General features: G+C 44.1%; 1 protein-coding gene across 1 annotated transcript in view; it reads right to left on the bottom strand.

Annotated features, from left to right (window-relative positions):
• Positions 1–18,465, bottom strand: part of NRIP2 (nuclear receptor interacting protein 2) — a 447,283-nt gene that overhangs the window by 7,954 nt on the left and 420,864 nt on the right. The window contains exons 4-5 of the mRNA XM_086952819.1: positions 13,789–13,925; positions 4,582–4,634 (exon numbers count right to left, since the gene is read on the bottom strand). Coding sequence (XP_086808945.1) covers positions 4,582–4,634; positions 13,789–13,925 — 190 coding nt within the window. The remainder of the gene's footprint in view (positions 1–4,581; positions 4,635–13,788; positions 13,926–18,465) is intronic.

Raw genomic sequence — 18,465 nt, 5'->3', positions numbered from 1 at the left:
TGATAAACATATCGATGTACTTGAGAAAATTTTACATTTGAAGACACAATGTAGAAGAAGGTGCTCTATACTGAAGTAAATTCCTAGATATTGAAAGATGAGTGTTGTAACAGGTATGCACATGGGAGATTAAATATGAGCCAAAATGTATAAGAGAGAGTTTCATGCTAAAGTAAACAAGATAGTAAAGCTATGTATTGAAGGGGTTAAGAATGTGAGAAAAGAAAGGCAAAGTGGTAGAATGTGTACAAAAGAGAGCTGTTTGGTGAGGTGAGCACAGCTACATAAATGTATGCTTTAAAGACAGTTGCGACAAGAGAGGACACGAGGGTGCATGCAAATGAGAGAGTATGCTGAAGCGAGCATGTGCACAGTGGAGGAGCCAGTGTATTATGGGCACTAGCGCAAACAAGGAAATGGACAACTGGCTTTGAAGTACGACAAGAATCAGGGTTCAGTGGGCCCCTTGGGCTTCTGGACCCTGGTGCCACTGCACCTGCTGCACCAATAGAAGTTACGCCTCTGCGTGTGCATCAGGACTGTTGGGTCTAGAGATGGTTTCTGTGATATTTCAGGACTTTATTCCGAGGTGGAAAGTCCAGGAATATTTCTCTGTCCACAAACAGCTTCAATGAGCGCCTTCGCCTCAAGGCTTACTCCAGGCTCTGCAGTGGTTGTGCTTGTGGAAACAGAGACTCGAAGTGAAAGACAATATATATAAACAAGCATTGTCATAGCCAATAGGTCTCACATTTGGGACCTTATAAGTGTTTAGGCATGCAACAGTTGGTCTTTGTGCACCGAGGATATTTTGCTACATAACTAAATACTTATAGGGTCCAAAAAGCGAGACCTATTGGCTATGCCAATGCTTGTTTGTTTTTTGTTGCTGTTTTGTTTAAGTTGCCAGATCTACAATAGCTGGACATGGTTTTTGTTAACAGTTCTTTGCATCAGATGAACTTGTTTTCATTGCTCTGAAAGGTGTTTCCATTCTGGTTGTAGGAAGCAGTCATTCCTGGGGGTGTGGAGGCTGCCTAGCTGTGCGCATGCGCCGAACTTTCCAAATGAGAAAAAGCCTGGTGCAGGTGCAATTTACAAGTGTGGAGTGAGTGAGCCCCAGGCAGTATGACTCACTCACACAGGAGTTCATGCACTGCACCTGCATACTCAGCATGGTTTAAGGAAACTCGACCCACCCCCTCCCAGGCATCGAACACATATTTACCAAGAAACTCTGAGAACAGCCTGCCTGCTGCTCTGACGGCTGGTGGTGTGTGTGCCTGGTGAAAGCATGCACTGACGGCTGGTGGTGTGTGTGCCTGGTGGAAGCGTGCACTGATGTCTGGTGGTGTGTGTGCCTGGTGGAAGCATGCACTGACGGCCTGGTGGTGTGTGTGCCTGTAGGAAGCGTGTAATGATGGCTGGTGGTGTGTGTGCCTGGTGAAAGTGTGCACTGATGGCTGGTGGTGTGTGTGCCTGGTGAAAGCATGCACCGACAGCTGGTGGTGTGTGTGTGACTGGTGGAAGCGTGCACTGATGGCTGGTGGTGTGTGTGCCCAGTGAAAGCGTGCACTGATGGCTGGTGGTGTGTGTGCCCAGTGAAAGTGTGCACTGATGGCTGGTGATGTGTGTGCCTGGTGGAAGCGTGCACTGACACCTGGTGGTGTGTGTGCCTGGTGGAAGCGTGCACTGACGGCTGGTGGTGTGTGTGCCTGGTGGAAGCGTGCACTGACGGCTGGTGGTTTGTATGCCTGGTGGAAGCGTGCATGATGGCTGGTGGTGTGTGTGCCAGGTGGAAGCGAGCACTAGCGGCTGGTGGTGAGTGTGCCTGGTGGAAGCGTGCCCTGGCGGCTGGTGGTGTGTGTGCCTGGTGGAAGCGTGCACTGATGGCTCGTGGTGTGTATGTGCCTGGTGGAAGCGTGCACTGATGGCTGGTAGTGTGTGTGCCTGGTGGAAGCATGTACTTACTGCTGGTGGTGTGTGTGCCTGGTGGAAGCGTGCACTGGCAGCTGGTGGTGTGTGTGCCTGGTGGGAGCGTGCACTGACGGCTGGTGGTGTGTGTGCCTGGTGGAAGCGTGCACAGATGGCAGGTGGTGTGTGTGCCTGGTGGAAGCGTGCACTGACGGCTGGTGGTGTGCGTGCCTGGTGGAAGCGTGCACTGACGGCTGGTGGTTTGTGTGCCTGGTTGAGGCGTGCACTGATGACTGATGGTGTGTGTGCCTGGAGGAACCAGGAGCATTCACAGTGATAGAAGACACAAATGAAATTGGGGAGAAGGGATGGGGGAAGTGCGAGCAGAGGAGCATGATTCACAGCTAGAAGACACAAATGAAGCTGACCAGAAGGGAGGGGGGAAAGGCAGGGGGGTAGTGCATGCAGAGGAGCCTGATTTCAGCAATAAAAACACAGATGGCAGCTGTGCACGTGCACAAGCTCGTGTACGCAAGCTGTAGGCCAGCAAAAGCCTCTGGTGGCACTTTTAAAAGCCACTCACTAAATGTCTCGAAGAGACAGCGCATGCTCTGTTTCAGGCGAGACCTAAAAAGTGAACGGAATGACTGAGCAATGATGCATTGATACAGTGACTTAAGCACAATAACATTGTGACTGAGCAGTGACGCAATGACTAGACAATGACACAATGACTAAGCAATGACACAATGACAATGACATCGTGACTGAGCAATGACGCAGTGGTACAGTGACTAAGCAATGACACAGTGACTGAGAAATGACACAATGACACAGTGACTAGGAAATGATGCAATGACACAGTGACTGAGGAATGACACAATGACACAGTGACTGCAATGACACAATGACTAGGAAATGATGCAATGACAGTGACTGAGAAATTACACAATAACACAGTGAGTAGGAAATGATGCAATGACACAGTGACTGAGAAATGACGCAATGACACAGTGACTGTGCAATGACACAATGACAGTGACTGAGCAATGACTAGGACTAGGAAATGACGCAATGACACAGTGACTAGGAAATTATGCAATGACACAGTGACCAGGAAATGATGCAATGACACAGTGAAAAGGAAATTATGGAATGACACTGACTGTGCAATAACACAGTGACTGAGAAATTACGCAAATGACACAGTGACTGTGCAATGACACAATGACAGTGACCGAGTAATGACGCAATGGCTCAGTGACTAGGAAATGACGCAATGACACAGTGACTAGGAAATGAAGCAATGACATAGTGACTAGGAAATGACACAATGACACTGACTGTGCAATGACACAATGACGCAGTGAATGAGAAATGACGCAATGACACAATGACAGAGCAATGGCTCAAAGACATCTTGCCTGAACAATAATGCAATGACACAGTGACACCACCACTGAGCATGGACTCAATGACACAATGACTGAATTATGACACAGTGGCTGAACAATGACACAGTGGCTGAGCAGTGACACAATGACTGAGAAATGACACGACACAGTGTCATATAGTTACTGCTTTTCTATATACTGTGTTAAGTTAGCATGAGTTTATTAAATGTTTAAAATACATACTTTCCTTCGGCTTCAGTTTGCACACGACACATAATTGTTATTGTAGCTTTTAACCTAGACGAAAGATGTGATTTATTTGAGAATAATATGTTATTGCTCTGATATCAGTCGTGCTTGGTGCACTTGGTACACTGTCTGCACACTGAGTGCTGAACCCTCTAAGAATAACCTAACACAAGGTTGCTGGGAGGCCTGATCCTCGCACCACATTAGACATAACACAAATATAGTTGCTGCCAACATTGGGCTCTTAGCGGGTTTAAGATAGAGTTACTGAGAATGCAAAAACACACTTGATGATGCTTCGCATGCAGAGAGCAGGCAGCAGATGATGTGATCCTCTCCTCCTGACATTTAGAGGTACGGGCCCGCCCTGCTAAAACCCAAATGAGACATTCTTAGATATAATATAGTATGCTAATTAGGGAGTACGAGAAATAGGTGTTATTAATTTCTATTGATTTTAGCATTATACTATGAAATCACCGTTTGCTTTTTATGGACTAGTAACTATGCTGATAGCTCTGATTCTTATAATATGTATTTTTGTATTATATAAGATACTGCGTTTGAGAACCTTGCATTGAATAATAAATATTTCAAAAGTGCACGTGTCCTCTGTTACTCCACGTTCTGGTTTGAAATGATTATAGAGCGAAAGAGTGTTCATGTGTTCCACGATACCTGAGGTAACCTAAGTTCATGTTCTGGTTTGTCTAAGTCATTGGGAGTTTGTTATGACCAATGAGACACTGTAGCTAGCTCGGTAAGGGGATTTTGGAAACTGAGGTGAGTTTTGGGTCACCCTAATTCACTGAGGTTCCTGATCTCTATGTACAGTTCTGTAAGAGAACGGAATCCCTGCGACAACAGTGACTGAGCAATGATTGCACTGACATAATGTCTAAGCAATGACACCGTAACTGAGCAATGACGCAATGACTAGGCAATGACGCAATGACACTGTGACTGGGGCAATGACACAGTGACATAGCAGTAACACAATGACTGGGTGCTGACATTTTCTTACTTTTAGTGACAGCAGAGTCTCTAGCCCGAAGGAAAACTCCAGAGCTTCATTATCTAGGGAAATAAAAAAAACTGGTTAGGAGCTACAGGCCCATGGCTGCAACAAAAGCATATGGTTCTACTGGCAACAGAAGAAGACAGGGTGAGACAAAGGGTGTACATTTGTACTGCACGAACAACAACATTGCAAAAAGAGGAACTTCAGGTTTTTGTAAGCATATAGTAAGTTCATACCTGTAGTGCAGCACCCCTTTTGGCACCGATACCTTATGGAGAAACAAAGCCGGCCACTCAGACTGGCCTCTTAAGGCCGCTGTGTGACGTCATACAGAGCAGTAAATCAGCAAAGTATACAGCATACATCTCACAACCAATGAACCACATTGCTTCTTGGTGCATAATGGCCACACCACGCAAGTGTCAAACCACAGGACATCTGCAAGGAGGAGCAGTAAGGTGTGGACCACCATCAGGTCAGCCCCCCCTCCTCCCTCCTCCCACGTCACCCGCTCATTGTTAAATACAGGAAGGAGCAACAAAGATGCATGCTTGAAACACTCCCCCAGTAGACTGCAGTTACGTTAACTGATGCTCCCAACTCGGGCACACTGAAGCAACAAGTAACAACACACTGCCATTGTGTAGGGTGCTTGTCTCATGCACCTTCACCACAGCTAGGGATTGCTGAGCGTCACGTGATGTCTGCTTTGCGGCAACAGATTTTCCCTGTTGATATCAAGCCCAACCAACATGTAAAGGGGAGGGTTCAATCCACAGAGGTTTGAGAACTGATTGACCAACAACAAAAATACCAGAATTTTAGAATATTTTTTCTTTCAAATGTAACTTCAGTCAATATTTTCAATTTTTAACAGCGGATAGTTAACACTTGGAATTCCCTCTCCTTCCTGTTCCCTAGCATATTGAGGATTTTTTCTTGCGTGTTCAACATCAGCTAAAAACATTGGGGCATATTTACAAGAAAGTGACGCATCTATAGAGATGCGTCACCTTCCTTTGGCCAACCTGAAAAATGCTTGCGCCACCATGGATGTGCCGTATTTACAATACGGCGCACCATGGCAGAAGGATTGATAGATGCGTCAGAAATTCTGATGCATCGGTTGGGGCAAAAGTCACGCATTGCTGGAGTTGTGCCGCAAGCACGAAGTAACTCCAGCAATGCATTTTATTCCCACTACACTGCGTCATTCCTTATGCCTTGCTTCAAGCAGGCGTAAGGTTTTGACACAGTGGTGTCAAGTGACGCAGGGAAATCTTGTAGATTTCACTGCACCGCTTTTACGAGGCTTTCCTGTGTATGAACGCCCCCCTGCATACATTATACATGACACAGGTATAATGTGACGCAGGGCTTTACAACGTGACGCATCTCCCTAGATGCGTCACGTTGTAAATAGGGCGCATTGTTTGCACCAAAAAAAGTGACGCAATGGCGGCGCAAAGAGGCACAAGGGGCTTGTAAATCTGCAACATTATATGTGCCTACTCTGTCTAGCCGTTTGAATGTCCCTAAAACTATAAGTGTGTGCGTATATACAGACCGAAGTTATATTCGAAAAAAGAAAATGACTGGATGATTCTGGGATTTTATACTGCAGGGCATTACAAAAGCATTTTAGATGCAACTTCCTCTTTAAGTCAAATAGATTGCCACTGTGAATTTGAAGAGGCTGAAACATGAATTTGAAGTCATACTGTTATCCAATAATAACTTCTAGCAAAAAATGTTTTTGCCCAGTGGAAGCTTTTACAGACATTATAATTATCAACACCATAGTTTTTGATGACACTGTTCAAAGTAATAAAAAACAGTTTATTACACCAATTAATTAACCTATGTTGTTTACATATAGCGACCACATATTTTTTATAATTGTTACAAAAAATCTTCCTGTGAAATGGATTCCATTTATTCAATTGTTTTCCCTTCTTTCCTCAAATGATTTTAACTCTCTGGCTGAGGCTACACAGCAGAACACTTCTTCAGCATTGGTTGCACAATGCTACTTTAATTTTACGCAACCATAAGTTGTACAAATCTTTCTCAAGCTACAGATGGCAAATCCAATTTGATGCATTTCAGATAAAGTTCCATCATCACACGCAAAGGATAAAATATATACTGCAGTTTTATTATTGATATTTACATAGCGCATTGGTGCTAAGTGCCCTTGAAGGGCTGCTAACTTGCCACCTGGGGTATGAAGCCATCAATGTATGGATGGGAAGGGTGTTGGCTGGATTGGCCTAGCAGAAGTTGTTATTTGTACTCTCTCACCTGGCAGTGGGGCATTACGCAGCATATTGCCGACGGTGAATATTAAGGAAATTAAATTAAATGAGTTTTAGATTTGTAGAGCGCTCTACTACTCAAAGGTGTCTAGGCACTAAGACTCAGGGAAAAGAGAGGAGAGGAAAGAAGAAGGAACCTAGGAACACAGAGTAGACAGGAAATTGTGACAGAAAAACGTGCCGGTTCGCATAACCTGTTATTATTTTAAACGGTTAGACTCACTCTTGGTGAAATTTCTTTGGAGAAATAAGCCTCCACGGATCGCCTTGTCTTCTCTTAAAAAAGATAAACAGTCTGGTGGTCTTACATTTCCAGACTTTAAATCATACCATTATTCTTTTATCCTCAAACAAGCTTCTCGTTGGCTTTCCACAGAAACTCCCACTTATCCTCCAGTTTGGCTATCTCTGGAGAAATCTCTCCTTTCTCCGTTTGGTTTTTTGGAGACCCTTGCCTTTTCGGCCAACGTTTCTCTCTTGAAATCCCCTGTCATTGCTCATACCCGTCACCTCTTATCTCCCCTTTTACCTTCTTCTTACCCTTCTCTTACTTCTTTGTCCCACCAACCTATTTGGCATAATAAGTTACTTCGCATTAAGAACTGTTCTTTTTATTGGAAATCTTGGAAATCCAAAGGTCTATCTTGGATCTCCCAACTCTTATTTCATAAAGTTCCTCTTTCTTTTACAGATCTTCAAGCTCAATTTCTTCTCCCTGCTTCCTTTAGAAAACAATACAACCTGCTGCTTCCTGCTCTTCTTCAATACCTTCAATCTCTTCCTTCTTCCTCTGAGACACCCTCCTCTTACTCTATCATTAGCCCGCTTTTGAATTCCTCTCCGTCCGCTTCTCACATTTACAAATGTCTTATAACTTCACCTGACCGACTCAAATCAAAGACTGAATTGGCCTGGGAACGGGATTTGTCAATATCCTGGCCTGTCTCTCTATGGGATAAGCTGTGGTTAAAAATACACAAAACGTCCAGAGCTGCTAATACTACCCAAACTCTTTACTTTTTATATCACCGTTTACTATTAACTCCACAGAAATTGGCCACATTCTCCCAGGACATTTCGCCTAAGTGTTGGGCTTGTCCTTGCCAATCTGCTGATTTACTTCATATGTTGTTCCACTGCCCCAACATTGCTTCCTTTTGGCAATTGATTTGGTCCCGCTTGCACAAAATATTTGGTTTCACACTCCCTTTCTCCCTTTCCAACGTCCTTTTGGGTTCTTTGTCTCCTGATTTACCACTCTCCCCTTCTCACTATAAGTTGCTTGACTTATTTTTGGCCATAGCCTTTCATCTGATTACCTCCAATTGGAAAGATTCTACCAAAGTCAGTTATTCAGCTTGGTGGAATGCTATTTGTTTTCACCATAGGCTTGATACCAATTATGTTCCCCCGTTTCCTTAGCTGTTAAACGAGACCTATTATGGATTCCTCTTACTACCTACCTCTCCAAAACCTCTCCCTCTCTTCAAAATACTATTGTTACCCACCAAAATCCATCTGATGATGTTCATAAGCCGCCATGATTTTGCTTATTTATCTTTTTCCTTCGATTTATAAAGTTTTATGCTTATTTATTACTCGCTGTCAATTGTATACATTTTATTTAAGTTTTAATATCTGCATACAATGTTATATTTTATGAAATGTTCATACTTCACTTCCCTTTTTGTTTTGTTTCATTTTCCCCATTTGTTTTCCTTTTCCATGACTTAGATAAAGGTGTTTATTGATTCCGTTTTATTATGCCTTCTAAATTTTATTTTTGTATCTCATATACCTTCCATTGATTGAGTGTATTACATTCTGTATTCTATGCTATGTTTTGGTTTCAATAAACTTGAACTTAAAAAAAAAAAAAAAACGTACCGGTTGAAAAACCAGGTTTTTAACCTTTTCCATGCTTGTCCGTCCGATCTGCGCACGCGTCAAATTCCGCCGCACTGCAGCGGAATGTGCGCCGCGGCGAAGCGTTTAAGGCTTTATGGAAAGCAAGCAGGAGTAGTAGAGAGGGTGATAAGAAGGAATGGAGCAGCAGGGGCATTATTGCACATGTGCAAGAGTAAGGACGTTGGGTGGTGGGGGTGTGAGGTGCAGGGTTGGATTGGGATTGAAAATCGGCCCGGGCACGCAAAAAAAAAAAATCGGCCCACATTTGCATAATCACTCCTCAAAACACTGCTATGGCGTAATCATATAAAAAAAACTTATTGGGGGGGGGGTAAAAAAAATGCACGCGTTAGTTTACAGTGGTGAAACAAGTTAGGCCACTTCTACTCAGGCCCCCTGCCCCGACTCAGTATCTGCGCACATTAATGGGCCGGCCGAGAGACAAAGGGAGTGACACCTCTGCCTGTTGCTAATCGGAGGTAATGAGTGCCCATCTGCCCCTAGAAAGGCCACTCAGACACCTACTGGGCCGCTGGCTGTATATTAACAATAGAGACAGCGCCCACATGGCCCCCCAGACTGCTCAAAACAGAGGCCCACAGCAGCACTCGGACACCGGCCCCTCGGGCATTGCCCGAATGCCCGCGTTACCAATCCGACGCTGGGTGGGGGTGTGGTGTGTGTGTATGTGTGTATGTATATCATGCTTGAGGGCTAGACCGGTGCTTTGATTTAGTGAGGCAAGCTCAGCTAGCAGGAAGTGGAAATCTTCTGCTGAGGCTAAGGAGTGTTACCGGATACGATTGCACGTGTGCAGGAGTGATGAGGTACACCTATGTGCGTTTTCTGTAAGGCCGACCTGTGCTTTGATTGTAATGAGGCAAGTTCATGTAGGAGGAAGGTGAAGCCTGCAGAGGCTAGGGAGTGCTGTGGAAGATGACTGTATGTGTGCAGGAGGTATGCCTGTGTGTGTGTGTATAGGTGCTCTGCATAAGTTCCAGATACGTGCAAATATGGTGTAAAAATAAGTGGTGAGAAATCTTGGTACATATCCGGAAAGCTTTCAGTGTCCTTGCGGTAGTTCCCCAGGGTTTGTATCAGCAGTATCAACTACAGTGTTTGGGAACTGCAGGCTTTGAAGTGTTTTGCAAAACTCCTGATGAACATAGATATTTCTAATGTGGACCAGAAGTGGGTTCCACATTTTTGCAGCTCTTTTACAGAAAGCCAACCATCCAGCTTGGCATCTGAAGAATTTCAGGATATCTAGCCGGAACTGATCCTTTGATCTGAAGCTATGTTTGAGATCATGGGTCTGTAACATCAGCTGACGGAAAGAGATTCTATCTGCATGCTGTGGATGGTGGCTGATGTATATGGAGTCTTGATGGAAACTCTCCAGGCTACTGAAACCAGGCAGCATGTGGCCCCTGCCAGGCACAGACTTCTCATCAATTACGTTATTTCAAAAGTTGCAGTGAAGTTATCAATTATGCTATAGCACATGTCACGAGGGAGGTAATATGTGCATGGCGAGGGTGCGAGTTATAATTACCAGAAGGCACAAGCTATAGTTATTAGATTTCAGTGTTTTTTTTTTTACTATAAAACATTACGTAGTAACTCAGATAGATTTTCACCTATCCACAAGGTGACTATCACCTTTGTTTTTCTTCAGTTTTTTTGATTAATCGTAAAGTTATATTTTATGATGATATGTGAAGGTAGCAGGGCCTCACCTGCGAGCAGCCAACCTTATGACACGCACGGCCTTCTGGTATGCACAGCGTACGGTTGGTCTCAAAGGACTTTGCTGCACTCAGGCAGACTTACTGACTTTGTGAAAGTCTTAGATTTTGGTGCACACATATTCAGCTCTATGCTTTTCGATTATCATAGGTTGGCTTTCTTCTCTTTTATGTCTAAAACTCCAGACTTGCAATCCACTATCTTAGTTGGGGTGCTAGATCTCGGCATTGATTTTGCATGCTGCTTATCCTCCAACACATCTTTATCATAATCCTTCACCATTTTATGACTGGGTTGCCTCTTATTCGCATTATTGATTTGGCTCCCTTGAATCCTGAATTCATATTGCTCATTGATATGTACATGTTGTTCTCAGCCTTGAAAAAGTTCAGAGGACGAAACACGTGTCAGCTGCTTCTGTTGTCTGTTTGTATCAAGACTTGGAAATGTTCAAAGAATAAAACCACGTATGAAAAAAAGAAGATTTGAGATGTACCATATACGCTTATTCATTTCCATACACCAACACCTGTGTTAATCTATCCTTACTTATGGAATACTATTGTTTACTTTGGTACTTATTATTGTGTAGGATTTGTAGATGCGTATTCACATTGCGTCTTGTGAAAGTGTGCATCATGCCTCACAGCGGCAGCCATCTAAGTTACTCAAATAGGGTCTGTAGTTATGCCCACCCTAGCTTTTGAGACACTAACTGCACACTCTGAGCTGCCCAAGTAGAATTCATACACGTGTAGCCATCTTTGACATCCTGTGAAACGTACACCTACCTTAGGGGGGGGGGGCAGAGCATTGAAGGGGGAAGGGCCTCATACCGAGAGGTGCTGAAGAAGGCACACTGCCAACCTCAAAACCCCCCAAACCCTCTCCCTGCAAAAAACCACAAAGTGTCACTGAGGCTGTCGCCAGTGCCCTTAATGGACACTGGCTGCTCACAGCCTTCAAAGATGAGCTGGAGAGCACTTTGTTCAGTGGTTTCCATCTTGTCTTTCCTACGACTGTGTCATTCCGGCTCCTAAACGAGTGACCGTGTGAAGGAAGCAAAAATCGTGGCACCGTGTGAATTGGCAGGACTGCAATTCCATGCAATTCCATGGTTATCTTTTTTTTAAAGTTTCAAAAACCTTTATTGTACGGTACATCTGTGTAATAAAAAGCCACGAATCAAATGCCACATTGTTATACATGTATATGACACATTCCCGTATCAGCATCTATGTAACATTAAATTCCCCTCCCAAGTAACTTTAATGCAGATCGAGAAATCTTGTATTACAGTCCCGCTTTTAAGCTTTTAACAGAACAGCATATCGGCATTTGAAGCAGGCAACAACACACATCAATATATAGGAGGTATTGGCGATACATATTACTAAATTCCATGGTTATCTAACTGCTCCACTCTGAGTTACCCACAAGGGTTTCATACTCGTGCAGCCATCTTAGATTGGGCAAAACATCAGCCTATGGCTACGCAGCTGCGTGTACTTGAACCGCCGATGGTGGCTCAGAGTAACGTTTCAACAGCAATTGTATTCCTGATATCATGATGCAAGCCAGAAGCATAACCACATGGGGAAAGTGGAGCTCTCTCCAGACACTGAATCTAAATATTTATATCTCACCCAGCATGACTTATAAACACTACTCTTCGTGAAATATTTTCCCAGACACAAAATCGCACTCTCAAACATCTCTCAGGCGTAGTGACACTATTGAAAGAAGTCACATTAGGTGCCGTGCAGTGTCTATAGCCTGTGTGTCAGGCTGCACCAAGGAGGTCATAAGAATCATGCTTGAAGGCATGCAATAATTGCCTTAGTCAGCACCTATTTAGGATTTATGTAATTAGTATGATTTATTTAGCAGGGAAAATATCTAATTTGAACCAAATGGTTTGAAAACAAATGATAGCCAAAACAGTTTTTATTGTAAACTCAACTCAGACTATAAACACTGCACTCGTTTTAATAACGAGATCAGTGAACGCATGTGTGTGCATAACCAATAAGCATTGCCATAGCCAATAGGGCGGGGCTTCTATGCGAGTTCACATGCCTCTTGTGTGTATAATAGGTCAGGCACCGATCAGAGCAGCAGATGGGGAGAAAGAAGCTCGTGGTCACAGGAACTGCACAGGGATTGAGCTCGTGAAAGTCAATTATGCAAAGGCCTCCATCAACGCCCTTCAGCTCCACCTCAGACAGACAACATCGCTCCCCATCTTCGCAAGAAACCTCAAAACCTGGATCTTCTACAGACCCCCTCCTTGATGGAATGGAACCTGCACCCCCCCCCCCCCCCCCACCCCTAGCGCCTTGAGACCCTCACGGGTGAGTAGTCGCGCTTTAACAAACTCCTGATTGATTGATTGATAGGTCTGAGTTGAATATGCCAATGCATGCATCATTAGAATATCATATGAAGGCTCACAGGAGGCACTCGACAGAGTTGGTTATAGTTGTAGGTAATCACTCATGCAGTTCAGTGCCAGAACTCAAGTGGAGGCGGAAGGGAACACTCAAACAGCCAAAAGCCTTAGATGAGAGGTGAATACTCCACTGACAGAGGGACGACTTGAGTGAAAAGGTATCAAGCAAATGTCTGAAAGATGCTAGTTGACGAATACCAGTGGTTACAGTGGACTGTTCCAAAGCTCACTCTTTGTATATTGTTAGCAGTAGGTGTAATTGATAGTTGTGCTGTCCAAATAAGACCTAAAAAGTGAGGGTAGCACCTGAATACCTTCTGCCAGCGAAATGTTGATGTTCATATCTTCTTGTCATGTGTTAGAGTCTCATTTTTAGACCATACCATTAGACTGTTGGAATAGGTGAACTCTCCCTCCAGCCAGACCTAAGTACATGTTCATGTATGAGTTATATATGAACATAATAATAATTTAAAAAACAAAACTCTGGAAGCAAAACAGTTGCAAAAACAGATCAGGTAAGTATCATTTTCAAATTTGGAAAAATAAATATATCTCTTGTTGGGTCTTGGACTAAGTGTGTCTCTTTTGTGAGTAAATTACCAATCGAAGGTTTATGTTCAAGGACAGTGGGGTCGTTCCAAGAGCAGTTGCCCTTGAACCTGGCCTCTGCCAGTTGTATCTGATGTATCTCCAATACAAAAGTTATCTTGGAATTAATAAAAGGAACTTTTCTTCAGATTATGATCACAGTATTGTGACAGCCACCATGTTTGTACTCACCCACCACGAGTGCTGAGCACTCCACTTCCTCCTGACCCAGCTGGATCCTCAGTCGCTCCACTTGGCCCACAACACTTGAACTGTTCGGGAAACTTAAGGCTGGCTCCATGCTTCCGTCGGTTGGCGTCTCGTCTAACCTGCAGGACAGGGTGGCACTTAAGTTGAGGCTGCATGTCATTTATCTATTAACGGTACAGTGACTGCAATGACGGTACAGTGACTGCAATGACTACAGTCGACAGCTTTCAAATACCAAAATCCAATTGAGATTTCAGAAGGCCCAACAAATATGCAAATAATCTTTGCCGCAAATTAATATATGCATGTTTTCCTCAACCCATTTCATCGTGGTTACCTTGGAAACCTTAGTGGGATGTACTATTCCATGAGTAGATGATCTCAGTGCTGGGTACAGCAGAGAGGCATCCAAGGTTCACCTCCAGGATTGAATAATTTCCACATCAACATCTTAGCTTGGTATTGTCTTAAAGTTCCCAAAGTCACACTCCATTTTGAGCACATTAACTTAGCATGTCTGCCTTTGGTCCATATGCTGCATGTCATTATGTTTTGCGGAACTCATAAAAGTATTGGATCATCTAAACAATGACTTTGCTAACACCTAAGGCGACGCAAGTCTGCTATTAGTTCCCTGCCATCTACATTTCAAGGTCTGATAGTAAATATGCAAAAATAAACATGCTGTTTGAATTGACGTATTCTCATCTTACTGGTTTATACCGGTTATGTCTTGGACAAAGTAGAAAATCCCTAATGTAGGGTTAAAGTCATTGGTCAACGCTTTAAACACTGAATGAATTAACCACTGAGTCAGAGAGGTCTTTGCCTCTGATTACTGCAAGAGGTCCTGCCAGACTGCCGTACTGCCACAGCAACCATCCCTATGCTGAGAGCCAATACAGAGATGAGAAAAGTGTATTCGTCCATAATACGGGTCCTCCCAACGCCCGTATTACGGATGAATACACTTGTGACCAAATAGACACTTTGCCCTGATGAAGGGCATGTCCCAAAATGCATTGGGATTCCTTATAAATGCATGGCTAACTTATTATCAATGTGTTACGATTTAACATGAATAGGAATACTCCAAATAAATAAATAAAGATTTTCATATCAAAGTACTGATGACCATATGAGTAATAATTGATTGAAGTAATTATACTGTTATATACATTGAGGAGGGCAAAGTGGGGATGTTGTTCCGGATCAAGACAACGCAACTAGAGTGATTTGAAATGTGACGCCCTTGATCAGAAGGCGAAACCCCAAACAGGCCTTCTTAGACGGAAAGTACTGCATTTCCAAGTACTTTTATTGGAAGGCTACAATTCATGTTTCGCTTATCCAAGTATGATAACCACATCTTCTCTGTTGTGAGCGGACATGCAGTGAACTGAATCCCAAGAAACTCTAGAAGCAGATTAGCTAATCTATGCTCTCGTAGGGTAGCTCATAGAAGTTGTCTTTAGGGTGTTAGTCCAACAGAAACATTCCAACCACATTAGAAACGTTAATTATTGTTTAGTCACATTTTTAGTGCCATGCATTAGCACTGATCTAATTATATTCTGTATTGTTATTACTCATGTACTAAGCAGCAGGATGAGCCTGTTGAAAAAAGCACTTTTAAACATATATAGTGTATTTTCTGGCTGCAGTACCTGTGTGTGCAATTCTGAACAACAAAGTTGGGTTTGAATTACAACTGCATCACTGACCTCTTTACGGGACTGTTAGTAACCTAGAAAGTATGGACAGCACACAGACAAGTATGCTTAGCGGGTTGTGATGGGCTACAACAACCTAGACTTTAACATTGGTGCTCTTAAATAAGTTCAGGCACCCGTGGGTGGAAAGCCAAACCTTGTACAACTACGCCACAGCACTAGTTTAAGCAACGTTGGTGTGTCCCCAATTTGGATATCATGCCAGAATGCAGCTCTGTAGACCAGTGGCCATCCACTGCTCTTAGGAAGAGCAATTCGAGTTGATAAATAGAAAACACTGTTAAAAATAACCTAGTTACATAGAGTGGTAGAAATGAGGATAAGGAGGTCCCTGGCCAAAAGTGCCCTAAAATAAAAAATAAAAAGACCACAGTAGAATACAGTAGAGGTCAACCTGAAGGCCTCATTAAACCTGAAGGGCAGTGCCTAATTTGAGCTGGTGGTTTCCGGTGCTCGACACCAGCACTTATTTCTCAACACCAGGGTGTGTAACAGTCTGCCACATGGTGGTGCTGTATGTCTAGTTTAAAAATTAGCACAATAACAGTTGTTTATTTAATCAATATACATTACAAATGACTATTGACTTCTGCCAAAGCCATCCTTATAGCTTTGGGGTCCTGAAATAGGCTGAATTATCCCACCTGAAATGGTGTGATGATTAGTAATTGTGTTGTTGCTGCCATTTGCAGTGCTGAGAGGGACAATGGGTGGGGCAAGCTGCAGTGTCCTCCTGACAAGGGCCCTGGGACTTATCTTTTTGCAAATTAAGCACTGCTGAAGGGAAATCAATTGACTATAGAGGGATGTTGTCATGTATCTATAAACAAAATCTCTATGTTTTGGTTAAGGTCCTCTTTGACATGTAGAAGAGTGTTATTAATGTCTGGTGTTCAACACATGCTTTGTTCCAGATTCACTTTCTTCACAGTTGAAACAATAAAGGGAGCTGCTGCACATCATTCAAGCCATAGGCTTGATATGGCACCTTTCAACTGTAATAGAATGTGGGAGTTACCAAGGATGGGAAGGAGCGGGGTTGGGGGACAGGTAAGAGGGGAAAACGGGGCAAACCAATACACAGTAAATACAATATATATATATATATATATCTTACAACACCCTCTCCTTGCGGAAAAGATTTGAGCCGCACTCCTACGGTGAGTTAGTTAAATCCTTCATTCATGCATAGGCTACTTCTGACGCGTTTCGGTCAACCTTTGACCTTCTTCATGGGTAAGCCTTTGAGCATCAGCCATCACACCAAACAATTGCCTACATTTAAAAGTTTTTGGCCCCTAGTGGCAGCCCTGATGGAGTATCTTTCTAAGGCATGCCAAACTTATGGTGTGTTAACAGTTCAAACACTCCAGTGGGTGATGTATTCGGTGTGTTTGAATAAAATCAATTGCTGCTCACCGCTGCTCCCTCACATCCCTATTTTCGAGGTTGCTGGAGACCATATGTGAGAAGTTGGCCTGATATATGATGTTTCCAATTCTGGAACCACCTTGTATCAGTCCAAACAATCCCTTATGGTGTCTGGTTGTAGGTCAACCTTATAGACAAGCTATCCTAATGGTAGCATAGACTAAGCAGCCTTAAAGGCTAAACTCAAGAGGTCGTGTTAAGCGAGCTGTTTTACCAATCACAATCCTGTAATATCAAATGAAAGGACACCACACAAGTATATATTATAAAAGTATATGTGTTTATTTCTAAAATAATCCCCAGTACTCTTTATGAGCAAAGGGGCACAAGCGTTAAATCAAAAGCACAGTATAACATACAAAGTTGCACAATTATGGATGAGGGCGGGTGGCTACTCAAACCATATATTAAGAAAGTGGTATAAGAGATACCAATCGAACAGTGGTTAGGCCTAGGGAATCGCTGGGAGCAGTCGGGACTAGCAATGCTGAAGTCGGGAAAAGCCCTCGGGATTCGGGTGCAGCGCTTAAAGCACACGCATGCACCAATGTTAAGTCAATGGTGCGTAAAAGTTACACAAATAGAGTTTAAGGACACTTCCGCTGAACCTAGAAGGACCAAACTTTAGACACAGGCCCTAGAGGTGTGTACCAGTGTGGGAACACCAGCGTTGCTGAGTTACCTCACCCACAGGAAGCGGGTGCATAGGGTCGAAGTGGCGTCGGGTTTCGTCACGCAGGTTCTTGGTACTTGAAGCTGAAGATGCTGCAGGCGATGTGAAGGAGAAGTGTCCGGTGTGATCCAAGGGGGGATCAGAGTAGAAAAGTACCTGAAAGCAGAGGGGACATAGTCTGGGTCACTCAGCAGTGACCAGGGTGGAACCAGGACGGAACCAGGCAATGTCGGGTGCAATCAGGTGGTTGTCGAGGAGCTTCTCTCCGCTGCCACGTGGGCTCTGGGACATCTGCGACGTCCAGGAGCGGTCACGAGCTGTCCCACGCAGGCTCTCACCGTCGGCGCTGTCGGCTTCAAGATCGGAGCAAACAACACTTGGCAAGAGCAATCCACGCGGGATTGGAAGATTGCTTCTCACTCGGACCAGGAGGGTCAGAGCGGGTGCTCCTTTTCAGAGGAGCAGGTGCAAGTCTGGAGCAACCAGAATCGCAAGTTGTATTTAGGTTTTCGCTGGCACAAGGGCCACAAGCCAGCTGGCAAGTGACCGGGCCAATGCGTCAAGCCAAAGAGAGCAGAAGGGCCCCACGCAGCACTCGTCGAGTGTAGAGGGGTGAGCTTCGGTGCAAGAGTGGCTCAGGGTTGGGGCTTCTCAAACCCCAGTCTACAGCTTCGAGGGTCACTTGTGGGCTGGACAGTCAGCGTCTCGTGGTCTTTTCAAGATGGCGTGCCCCACGCTTCCGGTCGCCTCCACAGGTCTCAGCTCTGCAGGGACTGTGGATCAAGCTGTAAGAAGGCAGGCAAGCTTAATCTCGTTGATCTC

Source organism: Lissotriton vulgaris, chromosome 1_2 (assembly GCF_964263255.1).
Source record: "Lissotriton vulgaris chromosome 1_2, aLisVul1.2, whole genome shotgun sequence".
Lineage (NCBI taxonomy): Eukaryota > Metazoa > Chordata > Amphibia > Caudata > Salamandridae > Lissotriton > Lissotriton vulgaris.
The sequence above is the reverse complement of the archived record's forward strand: the minus strand, read 5'-3'. Positions and strand labels throughout refer to the sequence as shown.